The following is a 19,150-nucleotide window of genomic DNA, read 5'->3' on the forward strand; positions in this document are numbered from 1 at the left end:
TCTTATACACTTCTATCAGGTCCCCTCTCAACCTACACTGTTCCAAGGAAAACAACCCCAGCCTTTTCAATCTTTCCCCATAGCTCAGACCCTCCAGCCCAGGTAGCATCCTAGTAAATCTCCTCTGCACCCTCTCCAGTGCAATCACATCCTTCCTATAATGTGGTGACCAGAACTGCACGCAGTACTCCAGTTGTGGCCTAACCAGCATTTTATACAATTCCAGCTTAACCTCCCTGCTCTTGTATTCTATACCTCAGCTAATAAAGGCAAGTATCCCATATGCCTTCTTAATCACCTTATCTACTTGCCCTGCTGCCTTCAGGGATCTGTGGATATGCACAGCAAGGACCCTCTGATCATCAGCACTTTCCATTCATAGTGTAATCCCCTGCCTTGTTAGCCCTCTCCAAGTGTATTATCTCACACTTTTCTGGATTGAATTCCATTTGCCACTGCTCTGCCCACCTGACCAGTCCATCGATATGCTCCTGCAGTTTATGGCTATCCCCCTTACTGTTTACCACCTAATTTTTGTGTCATTTGTGAACTTATTGATCATACCCCCTACATTTAAGTCCAAATCATTTATGTACACCACAAACAGCAAGGGCCCCAGCACCAAGCCCTGCGGAACCCCAATGGAAACAGACTTCCAGTCACAGAAACATCCCTCTACCATCACCCTCTGCTTCCCACCTCTCAGACAATTTTGGATCCAACATGCCACTTTGCCTTGGATGCCATGGGCTCTTATGTTCTTGACCAGTCTGCCATAAGGGACCTTATCAAAAGCCTTGCTGAAGTCCATGTAGACCACATCAAATGCATTACCCTCATCAACACTCGTGGTTACTTCCTCAAAGTAATTTCTATCAAATTTGTCAAACACGACCTTCCCCGAATAAATCCATGCTGACTATCCCTGATTAATCTGTGTCTCTCCAAGCGCAGATATATTCTGTCCCTCAGAATTCTTTCTAGTAACTTCCCCACCACCAAGATTAGACTGACTAGCCTGTAATTTCCTGGTCTATCCCTTCATCCCTTTTTTAATAATGGGACAACGTTAGCAGTCCTCCAGTCCTCTGGCACCTCACCTGTGGCCAGAGAGGATTTGAAAATTACTGCCAGGGCCCCTTCCATTACCTCCCTCAACAGCCTGGGATACACCTCATCCGGGCCTCTGGATTTATCCACTTTTAAGGCCGCTAAACCCGCTAGTATCTCCTCTTGTTAATTTCCTCTAATATTTCACACTCTGATGTCTATACCTGCGTCGTCCTTTTCCATTGTGAAGACCTCGCAAAGTATTCATCGAGGACTGTACCCACGTCTTCCGGGTCCACACACAGATTACTTCTATGGTCCCTAATTGGCCCTACTCTTTCCCTAGTTATTCTCTTGCTCTTTATATATTTAAAAAACCCTTTCGGGGTTTCCTTTATTCTACCCACCAATGCTTTCTCATGCACACTCTTAGCTTTCCTAATTTCCTTTTTAAGTTCCCCCCTGCACTTTTTATACTCCCCTAGGGACACTGCTGTATTGAGCCCTCAGTATCTGCCATAAGCTTCACTTTTTTTTACTCTTAATCTTAACCTTTATGTCTCTTGACATCCAGGGTTCTCCAGGCTTGGCCCCCCCTTTTGTCTTTACGGGAACATATTTGCCCTGTACTCTTGCTATTTCGTTCTTGAATGCCTCCCACTGCTCTGACACAGTTTTATCTGCAAGTAGCTGCTCCCAGTTCACTTGGGGCAAATCATATCTTATCTCAGTAAAATTAGCCTTTCCCCAGTTTAGAACTTTTATTTTGACCTAACCTTATCCTTTTCCACAACCATCCTAAATCTAACTGAATTATACTCACTATCTCCAAAATGCTCCCCTACTGATATGCCTTTCACCTGCCCGGGCTCATTTCTGAATAATAGGTCCAGAACTGCCCCCTCCCTTGTTGGGCTTTCGATGTACTGGCTAAAAAAGTTCTCCTGGATGCAACTTAAGAATTTTGCTCCCCACCTACCTTGCACATTAAAATTAACCCAGTTAATATCTGGGTAGTTAAAATCCCCTACTATTACTGCCTTATTATTCTTACACTTCTCTGAAATTTGATTACATATTTGATCCTCTATCTCTCCCTGACTGTTTGGGGGCCTATAGCACACACCCAACAGCGTGTTTGCCCCTTTTGTGTTTTTTACTTCTACTCACATGGCCTCATTTGATGATCCTTCCAGGATATCATCCCTCCTCATTGCTATAATTGACTCCTTGATCAATATTGTGACCCCCTGTCCTCTTCTATCCCCTTCTCTATCTCGTCTGAATATCCTATAACCAGGAATGTTGAGCTGCCAATCCTGTCCTTCTACAGCCAAGTCTTGGTCAAAGCTATGCTATCATACTTCCTATGCCTATCTGTGCCCTCAGCTCCTCTGTCTTATTCCTCAAGCTCCTTGCATTAAAATATATTGCATTTAGCCTTGCTAAACTCACTTATTTCTTATCTAGCCTATGTTTCCTCCGCCTTCCAGACACACTTACTAGCATTTTAACTTCTAATTCCATCTCAGCTTCTCTCCCCTCTGAGCTACCTTTCAGGATCCCATCCTCCTGCCAATTTAGTTCAAATTCACCCCAACAGCATTAACAATCCTCCCCATGAGGATGTTGGTCCCGTTCCTGTTCAGATGTAACCCATCCAACGTGTACAAGTCCCACCTCCCCAAGAAACAGTCCTAATTCCCCAGGAATCTAAAGACCTACTTCCTGTACCATCTCTCCAGCAACGCATTCATCTGCTTTATCCTTCTGTTCCTATACTCACTACTGCGTGGCACCGGGAGTAATCTGGAGATTACTAACTTTGAAGTCCTGCTTTCAATTTCCTACCTAACTCCCTAAAGTCTGCTTGCAGGTCCTAATTTCTATTTCTTCCTATGTCATTGGTCCCAAATTGGACAACGACCTCTGTATGTTCACCCACCCCCTTCAGAATGCCCTGCAGCCTTTCCATGACATCCCTAACCCTGGCACCTGGAGGCAACATACCATCCTGGAGTCACATCTATGGCTGCAGGAGCACCTGTCAACTCCCCTCACTAACGAATCCCCTACCACTATTGCCCCTCCACACTTCTTCCTCCCCCCTTGAGCAGCTGTACCACCCAATAGTGCCATGGCCTTGGCTCTGGTTGACATCCACAGAGGAACCATCACTCTTACCGTTTTGCAAGGCCGAAAAATGGTTTGCGAGTGAGATTCCCTCACTACTTGCCTGGTCCCCTTCTTCTCTTTAGCGGTCACCCATTGCCCCACTGCTTGCATTTCCTCAAACTGTGGGGTCACCACATCCTGAAACGTGCTATCTATGACCTTCTCAGCCTCATGAATGCATCATAATGCCCCCAGCTGCTGCTCAAGCTCCAAAGCCCAGAGCTCGAGTTGCTCCAGTTGGAGGTACCTCCTGCACACATGGTCATCCAGACTGCCAGGAGCGTCTAGGATTTCCCACATTGTGCAGCATGTGCAAATCATGGGACTGAGCTCCCCAGACATATCTTAACTAAATAGAATATGGACCCTTACTTTTATTTTACCTTTACTCCTACTTGAGTATGGACTGGGTGCTAGATTCTCTAGTTGGACTAGATCCTCTAGGTGCTGCTGACTGCCTGTCCCAGGGTCCTCCTCTCGCACTCTCCTCTAGGTGCTGCTGACTGTCCCAGGGTCCTCCTCTTGCACTCTCCTCTAGGTGCTGCTGACTGCCTGTCCCAGGGTCCTCCTCTCGCACTCTCCTCTAGATGCTGCTGACTGTCTGTCCCAGGGTCCTCCTCTTGCACTCTCCTCTAGGTGCTGCTGACTACCTGTCCCAGGGTCCTCCTCTTGCACTCTCCTCTAGGTGCTGCTGACTGCCTGTCCCAGTATCCTTCTCTTGCACTTAGGACCGAGATAAGGAGAAATTCTTTTTACTCAGATAGTTGTGAATCTTTGAAATTCTCTACCCTAGAGGTCTGTGGAAGCACAGTCATTGACTATGTTTAAAGCATAGGTTGACAGATTTCTAAGCACCAATGACATAAAGGGATATAGGGATAGTGTGGGGAAAAGGCATTGAAGTAGATGAACTGCCATGATCGTATTGAATGGCGGAGCAGGCTCGACGGGCTGAGCGACCTACTCCTGCTCCTACTTTCCTATGTCCTATGTTCACCTGATGCAGGTCCAGTCAGACAGATAGGTCCTTCATGACTTGGCCAGGTCAGCCAATAGTGGTGCTGCCAAGCCACTCTTGGTGATGGACATTGAAGTCCCCCACCAAGAGTACATTCCGTGCCCTTGCTACCCACAGTGCTTCTTCCAAGTGGCGTTCAACATAAAGGAACACTGGCATCAGCTGAGGTGGCAGGGGCTGGGGTTGGGGTGGGGTGCGATATGTGCCAATCAGCAGGAGGTTTCCTTGCCCAAATTTGACCTGATGCCATGAGACTTCGTAGGGTCCCGAGGCAATGTTGAGGACTTCCAGGGCAACTCCCTCCTGACTGTATACCACTCTGCCACCCATTTTTTGTGGGACTTTCTTGACAGTAGAGCAGGACATACCCAGGAATACTTATCCAGGCGTCGGGGACATTAGCGTAAGGTTTGATTCAGTAAGTATGACTATGTCATGCTGTTGGTTGGCTAGTTTCTGAGCAGCTCTCCCAATTTTTAGGGAACAGTAGGGAAATCAAACCCTGAGATCCCTGATGATGAGAGAGAGAGAGCATAAGATGAAGCAGAAAAAGGGTGCATCCGATAGATGTCAGGTTGATGGTACAAGTGAGAACCAGGCTGAACATAGAAAGTTCAGCTGGGAAGTAAAAATGAAAATCAGAGAGAAGTAGAGTATAAGCAACTCAGTTAATATAAAAAGGAATCCAAAAGTCCTCTATAAGCATATAAAGAGTAAAACAAAAGTTGTAATGACTATGGCTGGGACCAAATTGGGACCAAAAAGGGGATCTACAAATGGAGGCAGACAGCATGACTGAGGTACTAAATGAGTATTTTGCATCTGTCGTTACCAAAGAAGAAGAAACTGCCAAAGTCCTAGTGAAAGAGGAGATATTTGAGATAGTGGCTGGGCTAAAAATTGATTATTAGTAGTTATTAGAAAGGTTGACTATTCTTAAAGTTGATGAACCACCAGGACTTGATGGTGCATCTCATGATTCTTAGGAAGTCAGGCTGGAAATTGAAGAGGCGCTGGTCATAATTTTCCAATCCTCCTTAGATACAGGGGTGGTCCCAGTGGAGGGGAGAATTGCAAATGTTACACCCTTGTTCAAAAAAGGGTTTACAACTTATGTTTTACTCTTTATATGTTTATAGAGGACTTTTGGATTCCTTTTTATATTAACTGAGTCGCTTATACTCTACGTCTCTCTAATTTTCATTTTTACTTCCTAGCTGAACTTTCTATGTTTAGCTTGGTTCTCACTTGTACCAGGCCAGTTAGTTTAACCTGGGTACATTTAAGGGCATGTTGGACAAGTATGAGGAGAAAAGAATCAAAGATATACTGATACATATGAGCATACAAATTAGGAGTAGGACATTCAGCCTCTCGAGCCTGCTCTGCCATTCAATAAGATCATGGCTGATCTGAATGTGCCTCAACTCCACTTTCCTGCCTACCCCTCCTTTGATTCCCTTGTTAGTCAAGAATTTATCTACCTCTGCCTTAAGAATATTCAATGACCCTGCCTCCAGTGTTCTTGGGGAAGAGAGTTCCAAAGATTCACAACCCTCTCAGAGAAAAATATTTCTTCTCATCTCCGTCTTAAATGGGAGACCCCTTATTTTTAAACTGTGTCCCCTAGTTCTAGTATTGAACGAGTTAAATGAAGTAAGGTGGGAGGATGCTTGTTTTGAGCTTAGGCACCAGTTGGGCCAAATAGCTTATTTCTGTGCTGTAAATTCTATTTAACTAGATATATATATGTTCTTGTGTTTTTAAATTAGAGGTTAATGGTGGGACTATATCATCCATCCATCATCCTGTCATATAGGACTCCAGGATTTGGGGCAGGCTTTAATGAGAAAACCACCATGCTGAGTGCAATCAAACACAGAGCAATTGATTACACTGAACAACATGGGACATTTATTTATTTTTCCTTCAACCATTGCGACTGGTTACCAGAGTCATGGGGCTATGTGTTCACTCTTTTCAGAGCCTCCCCTCTGGGTAGTCATTCAATGTGAGCTATCAAAAGACTGCATGTAGAGCCTGATGGCCAGAAATGAATATGAGTTCAAATCACGGCAGTTCAATCAATCTGGAATAAAAAGCTAGGACTGGATTTTCATTACTGAGGTGCATAGCTCAAGTCAGAAATTTTCCCAACTCAGCAGACCCACCTCGGTTTATAGGGCCCCGTTACATGCAATCTTTGCTTCGGGGTGGCGGGGGCAGGAGAGAGTTGGGCCATCAATCTCAGAAGTAGATCATAGGTAGTTATGGGCAAGTGTCAGAGGGGGTTGGTTAAAAGGCCCACCTCGGTTCTCTGGGACTTCATCCAAGTTGTATTAAAAACGGTTAGGCCCTCCAGCCCTCATTCCTCACACTCTCTGAAACCCCACCCACTCCCCAGGCCTTCTTCATGCCCCTATGCCACTTCCATGCCACCTCCATTCCATGCCCTCCATGCCAAATGTGTGTTGGACCAATACCCTGATAACAGTATGACCCAACTTTAAGGAAAAGGCTCCTGTGCAGTGCCTGATTTATTTTGACACTGCCCAACCACGCTGAACACAATTTGGGGACCCATTGTACAATAGGCTCCCTGGTTGTAAGTACTGACCCTGAGCAGGCCTCAGGCTTCTGTATCCCATTCTAGGAGGGGAATGATGCACAGCTACAGGCGCTAATGATTGAATTATCGGCCCCCATGACTTTATTATAACAATCACACAAAATTGTAAGGAAAGGGGTAAATTTAAAGTTTATATTGTACTTTCTGCAAATAAAACGTATAATAAATATTCAGCTTTGAACCAAGACTTCTCCGTGTACAATAGATGTCTTACCTGTACGTTTAAGAACGTTTTGGTCAGTGTAAAATGATACCGGCAAACTGCCTGTGTTTGTAATTTTGACGATATGTATCTTGACAGTACTGAGGATTACAAATCCAAAATCCAGGATAAATTCAGGCAAATGACATCTGGAAAAAAAGCACTCAGTGTAATATACATGTAATACGATTAGTTTCCAAAATTATAAGCAATGGCCCAGCACTATCAGCATGGAACATATGGAACTGGATTCTGTTGTTTACCTAGGTGTCCTGTTTCCAGGACTGAAAGTGGGGGTGGGGGGTGGGGTGGTGGAGGGGGGGGAATGCAGCCCAACGTGGGCAGTAGGACCCAGGGCAGCATATTGCTGGTGGCGCCCTATTAATTGGTCACCATCGGGGCTGCTGTCAAATTAAGATTGGTTGGTCGCCCCCCCAAACAAGAGATGCTGGTCCAATCAGAAGGTGCATAAATGGGAGAGGGTACCTCAAGGGGACAAAGTGCCTCAATGGGGAAAGAGTGCCTCAATGGATAAAAGTACCTCAATGGCAAGGCACCCTCGAAGAGCTGGTAGGTTTTGCCAGGCCCCCGTGGGGGATTTGTGGCGTAACAGTAATGCCATTGCCACAGGGGCTGCGATTGCTGTCGGAGGGCACCCCCATCTCCCCATGGGCTAAGAACTGCCCATCAAGGACGGCCCCCTCCAACCCCAGAACCAATGGGGAGGCCACCAAACTTGACTTGGCAGTTTTGCTATGCAGGGGCAGACCCTCTGATGCGAGAAAAATGCCTGCAGAGGTGAGAAGTGATTCTAATTTGGCTACTTAAGTGGCTCAATTCGTGCCCTGTGGGCAAATGAGCTGCCAAATTTCCCACTGTTGGCAAAATAGCATGATGCCAGGAAGAGGTAGGGCTCCCCTACCAACGGCCCCAGACACCAGTTTGCCAGCCCCCCTATCTCCCAGTCCATCATCATGGGACAGGAAAATTCAGCCCACAGAATCATAGGCCAGAATTTTCCGGTCCTGACTGCAGCGTGCGGCATCATGTGCAGGACGGGAAAATTTGTGGAGTGGCCAAAAGTCAACTGACTTCTGGCCACTCTCCAAATTTTCCCATCCTGCCTGCGATGATGCCTGCCACTGGCAGGACCGGAAAATTCCATCCATAGAATGACACAGTATAGAAAAAAGCTATTTGGCCTATCATGTCTGTGTCGGCTCTTTGAAAGAGCTATTCAATTTGTTCCATTTCGCTACTCTTTCCCCTTAGCCCTGCAAATATTTCCCAGGAAATCACAAGCAACCTCATGGAAGCACCTCGATTATTTCTGGCTTATTAACAAATAAGGCCAAAGGGAATAAACCTAGAGAAAATTGGTTTCTACATTTACCTTTACCTATTCATTGGAATGGGACATCTGGTAACTCATTCACTTTCATTGCCTTTCTTGACCTCATTATCTCCTCTAATCTCAACTATGGTCTCATATCTCCTCCATTGGTCTCCAAGAAGCTTGCATGCCTCTTTGATGCCAGACTTTTGTTACTGAGGTTGAGCACTGAGTGTAGCCAACCTTTATTATCACGTACTGAGGCCAGTTGTGCATCAGTTACGCATAGCACAAGATAACACAGTGAATGAGGAACTGTCTGTGGGATTCAGTACCAGATGTACACTAGGGATCAAAATTAGGTCTCAGTACCTGGACAGCACTAAGGGGGCTTAGCATGCATATACAACAGATGATGCACAGTTGTCCTGTGCAGCTATTTTCACCTGTTGTTGTCGGGTTTACCTTCCCCCTTTTTTGAGCAGGGGTGTAACATTTTCAATCTTTCAGTCCTCCAGCACTGCACATTATAGTCCCCACCTTGACAGGAATAGGTTATGCAGGCAATGGGTGGAGGGAGGTGGAGGTGTAATTTCAAATGGGAAACTCAGAAGCCCAAGTTTCCTTGAATGATGTGGAGCTTAACTTCACAGCATTTGCCTTTTGTTTTTGCCAAGATGTCAATCCAAAAGTCAGCTGGATTGACACGCTTGGCTTCCAGTCGGATGGGGAACTGCAATAAAGGCAGAAAGTGGTGGAAGAATTCAGCAGGACTGACAGCATCTGTGAAGAGAGAAACAGAGTTAACATTTCAAATCCAATATCACTCTTCTTCAGAACTGGAGAGCTGGCCAAGTTCTAAATGAGATAGCTGCTAGACTGGGTCTGCGGCAGGTGGTGGGGGAAACAAGAGAGCATGATGCCACCACCAAACACATCTTCCCTTCACCTCCCTGGCGGCATTCCGCAGGGATCGTTCCCTCTGGGACACCCTGGTCCACTCCTCCATCACCCCCTACACCTCAACCCCCTCCCACGGCACCTTCCCATGCAACCGCAGAAGGTGCAACACCTGCCCCTTTACTTCCCCTCTCCTCACCGTCCGAGGGCCCAAACACTCCTTTCAAGTGAAGCAGCATTTCACTTGCACTTCCCTCAATTTAGTCTACTGCATTCGTTGCTCCCAATGCTGTTTCCTCTACATTGGAGAGACCAAACGCAGACTGGGTGACCGCTTTGCAGAACACCTTCGGTCTGTCCGCACCCCCCCACCCCTTAAACCAGCTTAAATTTCACCTCTTTTCTATTTTTACTTAGTTCTGTTGAAGGGTCATTTGGACTTGAAACGTTAACTGTGCTCCTCTCCACAGATGCTGCCAGACCTGCTGAGTTTTTCGAGGTATTTTTGTTTTTGTTTAAGAGGGCTTGACCTGCCTCCCACAGATGCATCTGTCCATGACAGTATCGGTAGGTGTAACCACTGCACAGTCATTGTGGAGATGACGTCTCACCTTCACATTGAGGATACCCTCCATCGTGTTGTGTGGCACTACCACCGTGCTAAATGGGATAGATTTTGAACAGATCTAGCAAGTCAAGCCCAGCACATCAGTGCAAAAGATAAGACTGAAGCATTTTCTACAATCTTCAGCCAGAAGTGCTGAGTGGATGATCCATCTCGGCCTCCTCAGGAGGTCCCCAGCATCAGAGATGCCAGTCTTCAACCAATTCGATTCACTCCACGTGATATCAAGAAATGGCTGAAGGCACTGGATACTGCAAAGGCTATGGGTCCTGACAATATTCCGGCAATAGTACTGAAGACTTGTGCTCCAGAACTTGCCACGCCCCTAACCAAGCTGTTCCAGTACAGCTGCAACACTGGCATCTACCCAGCTATGTGGAAAATTGCCCAGGTATGTCCTGTACACAAAAAGCAGGACAAATCCAACTCGGCCAATTACTATCAGTCTACTCTCCATCGTCAGTAAAGTAATGGAAGGGGTCATCAACAGTGCAATCAAGCGGCACTTGCTTAGCAATAACCTGCTAAACGCCCGGTTTGGGCTCCGCCAGGTCCAGTCAGCTCCTGACCTCATTACAGCCTTGGTTCAAACATGGACAAAAGAGCTGTACTCCCAAGGCTGCACCTTACCATTGAGTGACAAAACTGGACTCAATGGGAATCAGGGGGGAAACTCTCCACTGGTTGGAGTCATACCTAGCACAAAGGAAAATGGTTGTGGTTGCTGGAGGTCAGTCATCTCAGCTCCAAGGCATTACTGCAGGAGTTCCTCAGGGTAGTGTCCTAGGCCCAACCACCTTCAGCTGCTTCATCAATGACCTCCCTTCCATCATAAGGTCAGAAGTGGGGATGTTCGCTGATGGTTGCACGATGTTCAGCACCATTCGCGGCTCCTCAAATACTGAAGCAGTCCATATCCAAATGCAACAAGACCTGGACAATATCCAGGCTTCGGCTGACAAGTGGCAAGTAAAATTCGCCCCACACAAGTGTCAGGCAATGACCATCTCCAATAAGAGAGAATCCAGCCATCGCCCCTTATGTTCAATGGCATTACCATCCCTAAATCCCCCACTATCAACATCCTGGGGGTTACCATTGACCAGAAACTGAACTGGACTAGACATATAAATACTGTGGCTACAAGAGCAGGTCAAAGGCTAGAATCGTGCAACGAGTAACCCACCTCCTGACTCCCCAAAGCCTGTCCACCATTTACAAGGCACAAGTCAGGAGTGTGATGGAATACTCCTCACTTGCCTGGATGAGTACAGCTCCCACAACTCTCAAGAAGCTAGACACTGTCCAGGACAAAGCAGCCCGTTTGATTAGCGCCACATCCACAAACATTTACTCCCTCCACTGACGCATAGTAGCATCTACAAGATGGACTGCAGGAATTCACCAAGGCTCCTTTGACAGCACCTTCCAAACCCACGACCACTACCATCTAGAAGGACAAGGGCAGCAGATAGGTAGGAACGTCATCACCTGCAAGTTCCCCTCCAAGTCACTCACCATCCTGACTTGGAAATATATCGCCGTTCCTTCACTGTCACTGGGTCAAAATCCTGGAATGTCCTTCCTAACAGCACTGTGGGTGTACCTACACCACATGGACTGCAGCGGTTCAAAGAGGCAGCTCACCACCACCTTCTCAAGGGCAATTAGGAGTGGGCAATAAATGCTAGCCCAGCCAGCAAAGCCCACATCCCGTGAATGAATTAAAAAAAACAATAGTCACAGGTGGGAAGCCTGCAGGTGCTACTGGGAGCATGGGAGTATTCTGATCCTGATCTCAGGTAGAAGAGATGGAGCTACGGGCTTACCCCCTGAGCTCTCTTTTCTCTCAGGAACCAAGGATTCATCCCATCTAGACCAAGTGACTTTGCTACTTTGAGAGCAGCCAACCTCTTTAGTGCAGAAAATACTGGAAATACTGAGCAGGTTAGGCAGCATCTGTGGAGAGAGAAATAGCATGAACATTTCAGGTTTATGACCTGAAAGGTTGGTGGACTGCTAAGTATTAGTAGCATTTTGAATTTTTATTTCATATTTCCAGCATTCATCGTATGTTGCTTTTGTAATCTTTTAAGTACCTTCCCTTTATCTATTTTTATCCTACTATTTTCTCTACCACCCTCTTCTAAATTGTGACATTGCCAGCATCTCCTTCTTCAGCAAAGACAGATACAAAAGGATCACTTAGACTCTCTGTCTCCACAAGACTATCTCCTTTTTGATCCATAATCAGCACCATCTTTCCTTTGAATACACTTGTACTATTTGTATGTTTATAAAAGACTTTCGGGTTCTCTTTATGTTGCCTGTTGATCCATTCTCATACACTCTCAAAGTCCCCCTTAATTTCTTTTTTTAGTTCTCCTCTGCACTTTCTCTTTTCAGCTTGGTTATCTACTGCATTATGAACCTGACATTTATCATAAACCTTTTTTTCTGTTTCATTTTATTCTCTGTATCTTTAGTCATCTAGCTTTGGATATCTTTCCTTACCCTTTTGTGGGAGAGGTGGGGGGAGTCTTCTTGATAGCTATATGCTGACCCAATGATTTAATTGTTTTTTTGATGGTGTCCTTGGGATTTACTACTGCAGTGATTCACACCATCTGTGGATGTTAACATAGGGCAGTGTTCTCAAACTGGGGTGGGCAGAGACTTTCCTGGGAGTCTGCAAAATAACCTCCCTGGCAGGTGAGAGAGAGAGGAAAACACAAGGAGGAAGAAGTCAAACTGCCCGCTTTGTATATACTAACCGGAGTTAGTATTAGTCCCACAATAGTAGCTGACAAGATCCACACTCGTAACTCCTGAATATGAGTCCTCCTCCTGGGCAATGTGCTCCTCGTCTCCCATGTTTTTAATGATGAGTCTCACATTTACTTTCGGTTGGAGGGGAGGTGGATGGGAGAGTGACTGCTGTGATACTCGGGTATATTGAAATTCAGCTCATGCAGTAAGCAAAAACCATTATAATGTTGCTTGTCCTGCTGAGTAAAGTATTTTCTGTTTATATTAATCTGTTGTTGGTTTGATTCTTGCAATCATGGAAAAACTGTTAGTTGGACTTACTTAAATTTTTCACCATGTTGCCATGATGTAAATTCCTTGCATGATCAAATAACAAGGAAAAACTGGGCTGTGTTTGCAGAGATCTGTAAAATATTTCCTGTGAATGTCAGGGAGTGAAGGAAACTTGTATGTTTATGCAAAGTTTTTTAAAAAATTAAAACAATAACTTTCTTTGACCCTGCTCAACATCTAAAATGGTGAGATTGTTGTTGATATTGATTTGACTAATAACAGTTTGTACTGGGTGTGATCTATGATCTGATTGGATATGTATGCCATTAACAAGCAATCTTTAACCGCATTAAAAGCCGTTCAGTTGGCATGCACTGGAATGTTAGTGGAGTCACACTGATCCTTTATGTCTGCTCTGTCTCATCACTATCTACATCAGTGAAATAATCCTCAAATTGCTCATCTAAGTGACTGGCCATTTTTAAAAGGATTAAGACATTCTTTACATGCAACACTTTCACACTATGAGCATTATATAGTATTATTGTGTAGTTTCGGGGTCCATAATCGCTAATCCATTTGAAAAGGGGTCCTTCAATCAAAAAGTTTGAGAACCACTAATCTAGGGAAGTAAAATTACATTTCTCCCACTGGCCATCCTTGTCTATCTGTTGCTTCACAAGGAGGAAGGGCAGGATCAGAGGAGGCCACACTATAAAGGCTGGACTGTAACTTCAGAACAACTACCACCTGATGTACCTTACAACAGATGACGAAAAAAAGAACCTGCCTCAGCCAGTGGTAAGAGAGCTATCAAATCACTTGATACAAATTTGTGAACTTGTAGATTGCGACTACTTTGTATTGGTTGGTTGCTTGGTTTTTGGTCCTTGCCCTAATTCCCAGGTCAAACAACAAACAAGTTGGGCATGGCTGTGAATTGGACAATTAATTAAGGAGGTACTGACTGCATTCTCCTCTGTGATGTTGTAAGCTTACACCGAGAACAGAGAAGGTATAGGGGAATGGGAGGGCAGGTCAGTGAGAATAGTTTTGCACTGATTCAGTGGAATGGAGAGAGCAGGTCAGTGATATTAGTTTTGCACTGATTCAGTGGAATGGAGAGAGCAGGTCAGTGAGATTAGTTTTGGACTGATTCAATGTAATGGAGAGAGCAGGACTGTGGGATTAGTTTTGGCCTAATACAGAGCTATGGCGAGATGGCAGGGTAGTGTGATTTGTTTTGTATTGCTGAAGTAAAGAGTCAAGGCATACATATATAGCGGTTTTCTGTGATGTAAGCATCTACGATTCTGTAGACTGCTGTTAAAATGCATTATATGGCACAGTGTAAAATTAGCCAAATGTGAGCATACTTACATAGGAGGATTAGGAACAGGAGTAGACAATTTAGAGTCTTGAGCCTGCTCTGCCATTCACTTAAACAATGGTTGCTCTTTATCTCAAATTGCCATGACAATTCCACCAAAACCAATAGGTTTTTTCACAGGATCTGGTCAGAGATGAGGCAACATTAAATCGGGCAGCTCACACACTGCTCTTCCGAGAGGATTGCCTCCGCTCCAAAAGGACCTAGCCCTCTCCGCTAATTCTTTGCTTACCATGATTTAAAAGAATAATGCACCTCCTTGAGAAATAGGAAATGACTGAATGAGTCAATGACTGAAGGTAATCAGGAAGAGTCAGCATGGTTTTGTGAAGGGGCAATCATGTTTAATCAATTTATTGGAATTCTTTGAAGGAGTAACATGTGCTGTGGATAAAGGGGAGCCTGTAGATGTGCTATACTTAGATGTCCAGAAGGCATTTGATAAGGTGCCACATCAAAGGTTTTGTGGAAAATAAAAGCTCATGGTGTAGGGGATAACATATTAGCATGGATAGAAGATTGGCTGGCTGGCAGAAAAGAGGGAATATACATAAATGGGTCTTTTTCTGATTGGCAGGATGTGACAAGTGGAGTCCCGCAGGGGTCTGTGCTGGGCCTCAACTTTTTACAATTTATATCAATGACTTAGATGAGGGGAGTGAAGACATGGTAGCTAAATTTGCAGATGACGCAAAGATAGCTAGGAAAGTATGTTGTGAAAAGGACATAAGGAAGCGGCAGATGGATATAGATAGGTTGAGTGAATGGGCAAAAACCTGACAGATGGAGTATAATGTGGGAAAATGTGAAATTGTTCACTTTGGCAGGAAGAATATAAAAGCAGAGTATTAATTAAATGGAGAATGATTGTAGAATTCTGAGTTGCAGAAAGATCTAGGTGTTCTTGTGCATGAGTCATAAAAAGTTAGTATGCAGGTACAGCAAATAATTAAGAAGGCTAATGGAATGCTGTTCTTTATTAAGAGAGGGATTGAACATAAAAGGATGTTATGCTTCAGTTATACAGGGCATTGGTGAGACTACATCTCGAATACTGTCTGCAGTTTTGGTCTCCTTATTTAACGAAGGTGTAACAAAGGGATGACTTGATTGAAGTATATAAAATGATAAATGGGCTTGACAAGGTGGACATGGAAAGGATGTTTCCTCTTGTGGGTGAGCCCAGAACTAGGGGGCACTGTTTTAAAATTAGGGTCACCCTTTTAGGACAGAGGTGAGGAGAAATTTTTTCTCTCAGAGGGCTGTGCGACTTTGGGACTTTCTTCCTCAGAAGGTGGTGGAGGCGGAGTCATTGAATATTTTTAAGGTGGAGGTAGATAGATTCTCGTTAGGCAAGGGAATCAAAAGTTATCGGGGTGATGGGAATGTGGCATTCGAAACACAAACAGATCAGCCATGATCTTATTGGATGGCAGAGCAGACTCGAGGAGACGAATGTTCTACTACTGTTCCTATTTTGTATGTTCATATGAGTCATATTGATGCTGCTGGACAAGAGGTTGATAGTGTTATAAACATTGAACTTTCAAATGTTTTAAAATATCTCCTTTAAGGTGAAATGGAATGTTCTGGATAGAGGGCATGGTGATCATACTAAACCACTGCCCGAAACAGGGTTTATGACCTGGTTATCACGGGGAAAGAAATCCATATGAAAACCTATTGAAAATTGCGTGAAAGTTTTCACATCTTGACACTGAAAGAGGAACAGCCAATTTTTGGAGAATGAGGCAGACACAGAGAGAAATTACTGCATTCTTTATTGGTTCAAGGGATGTGAGCATCGCTGGCTGGGCCAGCATTTTTTATCCATCCCTAATTGCCCTTGTTCAAAGGGCTTTTACAAGTCAACCCCTGTGGGTCTGTGGTCACATTTAGGCCAGACCAGGTAAGGACAGCAGATTTCCTTCCCTAAAGGGCATTAGTGAGCCAGATGGGTTTTTACAACAATCAACAATGGTTTTGTAGTCATTATCAGACTTTCAAATCCAGGTTCTTATTGGATTCACATTTCACCATCTGCCATGGTGGGATTTAAACTTGGGACCCCAGAGCATTACCCTGGGACTCTCGAATACTAGTCCAGCAACAACACCACTACGCCACTGCCTCCTCCTTGCGGAGAAGCAACAGCAAATACTGTGGAGAATATGGTGAGCTGTTTTTTGTATTAACAACTAAGCAGAATGCTTGGTTTTCTGTTCAAAAGGAAGGGACCAGAAATGATGAGGCTTGTGGAGATATAAAAAACAAAGAGTTGCTGAGGTGGGCCATGCTGGTGGAAGTCGGTTCTGGAATACACAAGCTGACTGTAATGATTTTCAAGAACATTGAAGATTCGACCTGGTGTGGCAGGGTGAATAAACGCTGATGGAAAGCTGGAAGCATTTGGCACTTAATCCTTTAGGCTACATATCTGCCAGAAATGTGGTGTAAAGTAAAAATATTTTATAGGATATATTTCAGTTGTGTTAGTCAATGTGAAAGGACTTTTTCATTAGTTTGGTGAATTAGTTGCCTGTTAAGTAATGTTTAGTCTAAGTTGAGTTTGGTTTGTTTGTTACAGTAAAAGTCTGTAACATGTGAAATCTTGTCTCGGTTATTTCCTTTCGTCGCTGGGAAATTCATCTTTTTTTTAAAAAGTTATCAGTCTCTAAGGGAATTGTACCAATAATAATGGTAGCAGTCTGCCCAACAAAGAATCTAGTCACTTTAGTATTTGGTGAGGAATGGAGTTCCCTGATATCCAACTAAAATTGCCATTTTTGACATTGACACACTGAGAAAACAGCATCTGCATGTTCTCACTCACCTGCTGAGTGACCCAGTTTCTGAGGCTGCGTGCGGTGTGTGGACAGAAAAAAGCAAGAGGCTTTTAATTATAGCAAATTACTCCTTCAACACACCATCTGGCACCTTTCTGTTGCCAGAGATTGCAGCACAAACTGTCGATGTCAGAACTCTTGAAAGTACGCTTTGTTCAGTGTGTGAAGATAAAATAATTCTTAACTAAACCAGGGATGTTAAAAACATTAGAATGACGAGAGACCTTTTCCTTAGCTGGCTGCGTGGAGCTATCAAAGCAGTTTTTTCAGGAATTAATTTTCTGAGAATATATGTATTTTCATTCACTCATGGGTTGTGGGCATCACCATTTATTATCCATCCCTAATTGTGCTTGAGAAGGTGGTGGTGAGCCACCTTCTTCAGTCTTTGCAATTGTGCCGTGTAGGTATACCCACAGTGCTATTAGGAAGGGACAAGTCATGCTGAGACAGATTCTTTGATCAGGTCTCCAGTCAGGAACTATGTGTTAGTGTGACAACCTCAATGATTTTGTAGGTTGCATCATTTATAATGTGGCCAAGCACCTGGTCCCATAGTGGGCCTCATTTTTGGATCTCACCATGGGTAGATTGTGAAATCATGTATCAAAACTGTTTAGAAAGGATGAATTTGAATGGATGCAACCATTTAAAAGTAAGTAGCCGCAAATGGCTGCTAATATTTTTAATGTTAATATGTCAGACCGTGTAAAGATATCTGACAAAATAAAGTGGCTGCCACAATAAATATGGAGGCAACAAATATAGGCTGTGGTCAAATAACATTGCGGTTCAACAGTCCAAGATCCTGTTTGATGGGTGATGAAGTAGAGATAGTGGGAAGAAGGCTGGCTGTGCATGTCACTAAAGAGCAGCCCCATTGTTGGAGAGCATTTAAGCATATCGAAATAGGGGCAGAAAAGGAGGATTTGAAGGAACAATTGGCGATTTCAATCACTGATAGTAACAGTGTCCTGGTGCATGTTAGCTGTCGACATTGTTGCAGCAGAAGCTCCTTAAGTGGTGCCCATGTAGACACTTGTGGCATTGAGTTTACCAATAAGTGTACCTCTGTCTGTAAAGTGGCTGAATGATAGACATAGTGTACCTCTGGCGCAGCTTGATCTGCCTGACATCCCTCCAATGCCCCTACTTATATTCTTTCAAAAACATAGGTGAAGCTGGATTCCCATTGGGGAACCCTTTGTCTCAATATTGTGTACAAACAAGAGCAGTGCCAGAACATTTGATACAAAGCTTCCTAAGGTTGAGTGAAACAGGAATAAACAAGAAAAAGCAAGAAAAATATGCAAAACGCTGCTTCAAACCTTAGGGTTCATTAAATGCATTTCTGTAAAAAGCAAACCTTGGAGCTGTGATGACTTATTTCATATGGGCAGGTAGATGAGAGTGCTGCCTCAGCATAAACAACTGTCACTCGTACATATGTCTAAACGATATCTTTGGGGGTCTAATTTGGATATAATTATGAGTGGACTGCCAGGCATTGCTGGCACCTGTACAAATCCCAACCACAAAATTGAAGGGGATGGTAAATGAGAGAAAAAAAACAGGGAGTGCGTTAGCCAAGCAGAACAGAAACCTAAGAAAGAAAATAAAGAACTTGCATCAAAACAGCATCTTTCACAACCTCCGGCTGTTCCAAAGTGCTTTAAGATCAATTCAGCACTTTTGAAGTCACTATCGATTTGCGTACAGTAAGGTCTACAGACAGCATTTAAATAAATCACCAGATCATCGGTTTTAGGTGTTGGGTGAGGGATAAATGTTGGCCTCAGCCCTCTGAAGAACTCCTCTACTCTACTCTTCTCCAGATTGTTACCTTGATTCTTTTTCATTCCCCTAAGAGGATAAGATGGGGGCTCAGTTTGATATTTCATTCAAAAGACACGTTCAACAGTGCAGCACAACCTCATTAC

The 19,150-nt window shown here is 44.2% G+C and overlaps 1 protein-coding gene across 1 annotated transcript in view; it reads right to left on the reverse strand.

The window, feature by feature from the left end:
- LOC144682290 (hydrocephalus-inducing protein homolog) overlaps window positions 1-8,044 on the reverse strand; it is a 151,962-nt gene extending 143,918 nt beyond the window's left edge. Inside the window, exons 1-2 of the mRNA XM_078544766.1 lie at window positions 7,899-8,044; window positions 7,087-7,223 (exon numbers count right to left, since the gene is read on the reverse strand). Coding sequence (XP_078400892.1) covers window positions 7,087-7,223; window positions 7,899-8,044 — 283 coding nt within the window. The remainder of the gene's footprint in view (window positions 1-7,086; window positions 7,224-7,898) is intronic.
- Between the last annotated feature and the right edge of the window lie 11,106 nt (window positions 8,045-19,150).

Source organism: Cetorhinus maximus, chromosome 6 (genome assembly GCF_964194155.1).
Source record: "Cetorhinus maximus chromosome 6, sCetMax3.hap1.1, whole genome shotgun sequence".
Taxonomy (NCBI): domain Eukaryota; kingdom Metazoa; phylum Chordata; class Chondrichthyes; order Lamniformes; family Cetorhinidae; genus Cetorhinus; species Cetorhinus maximus.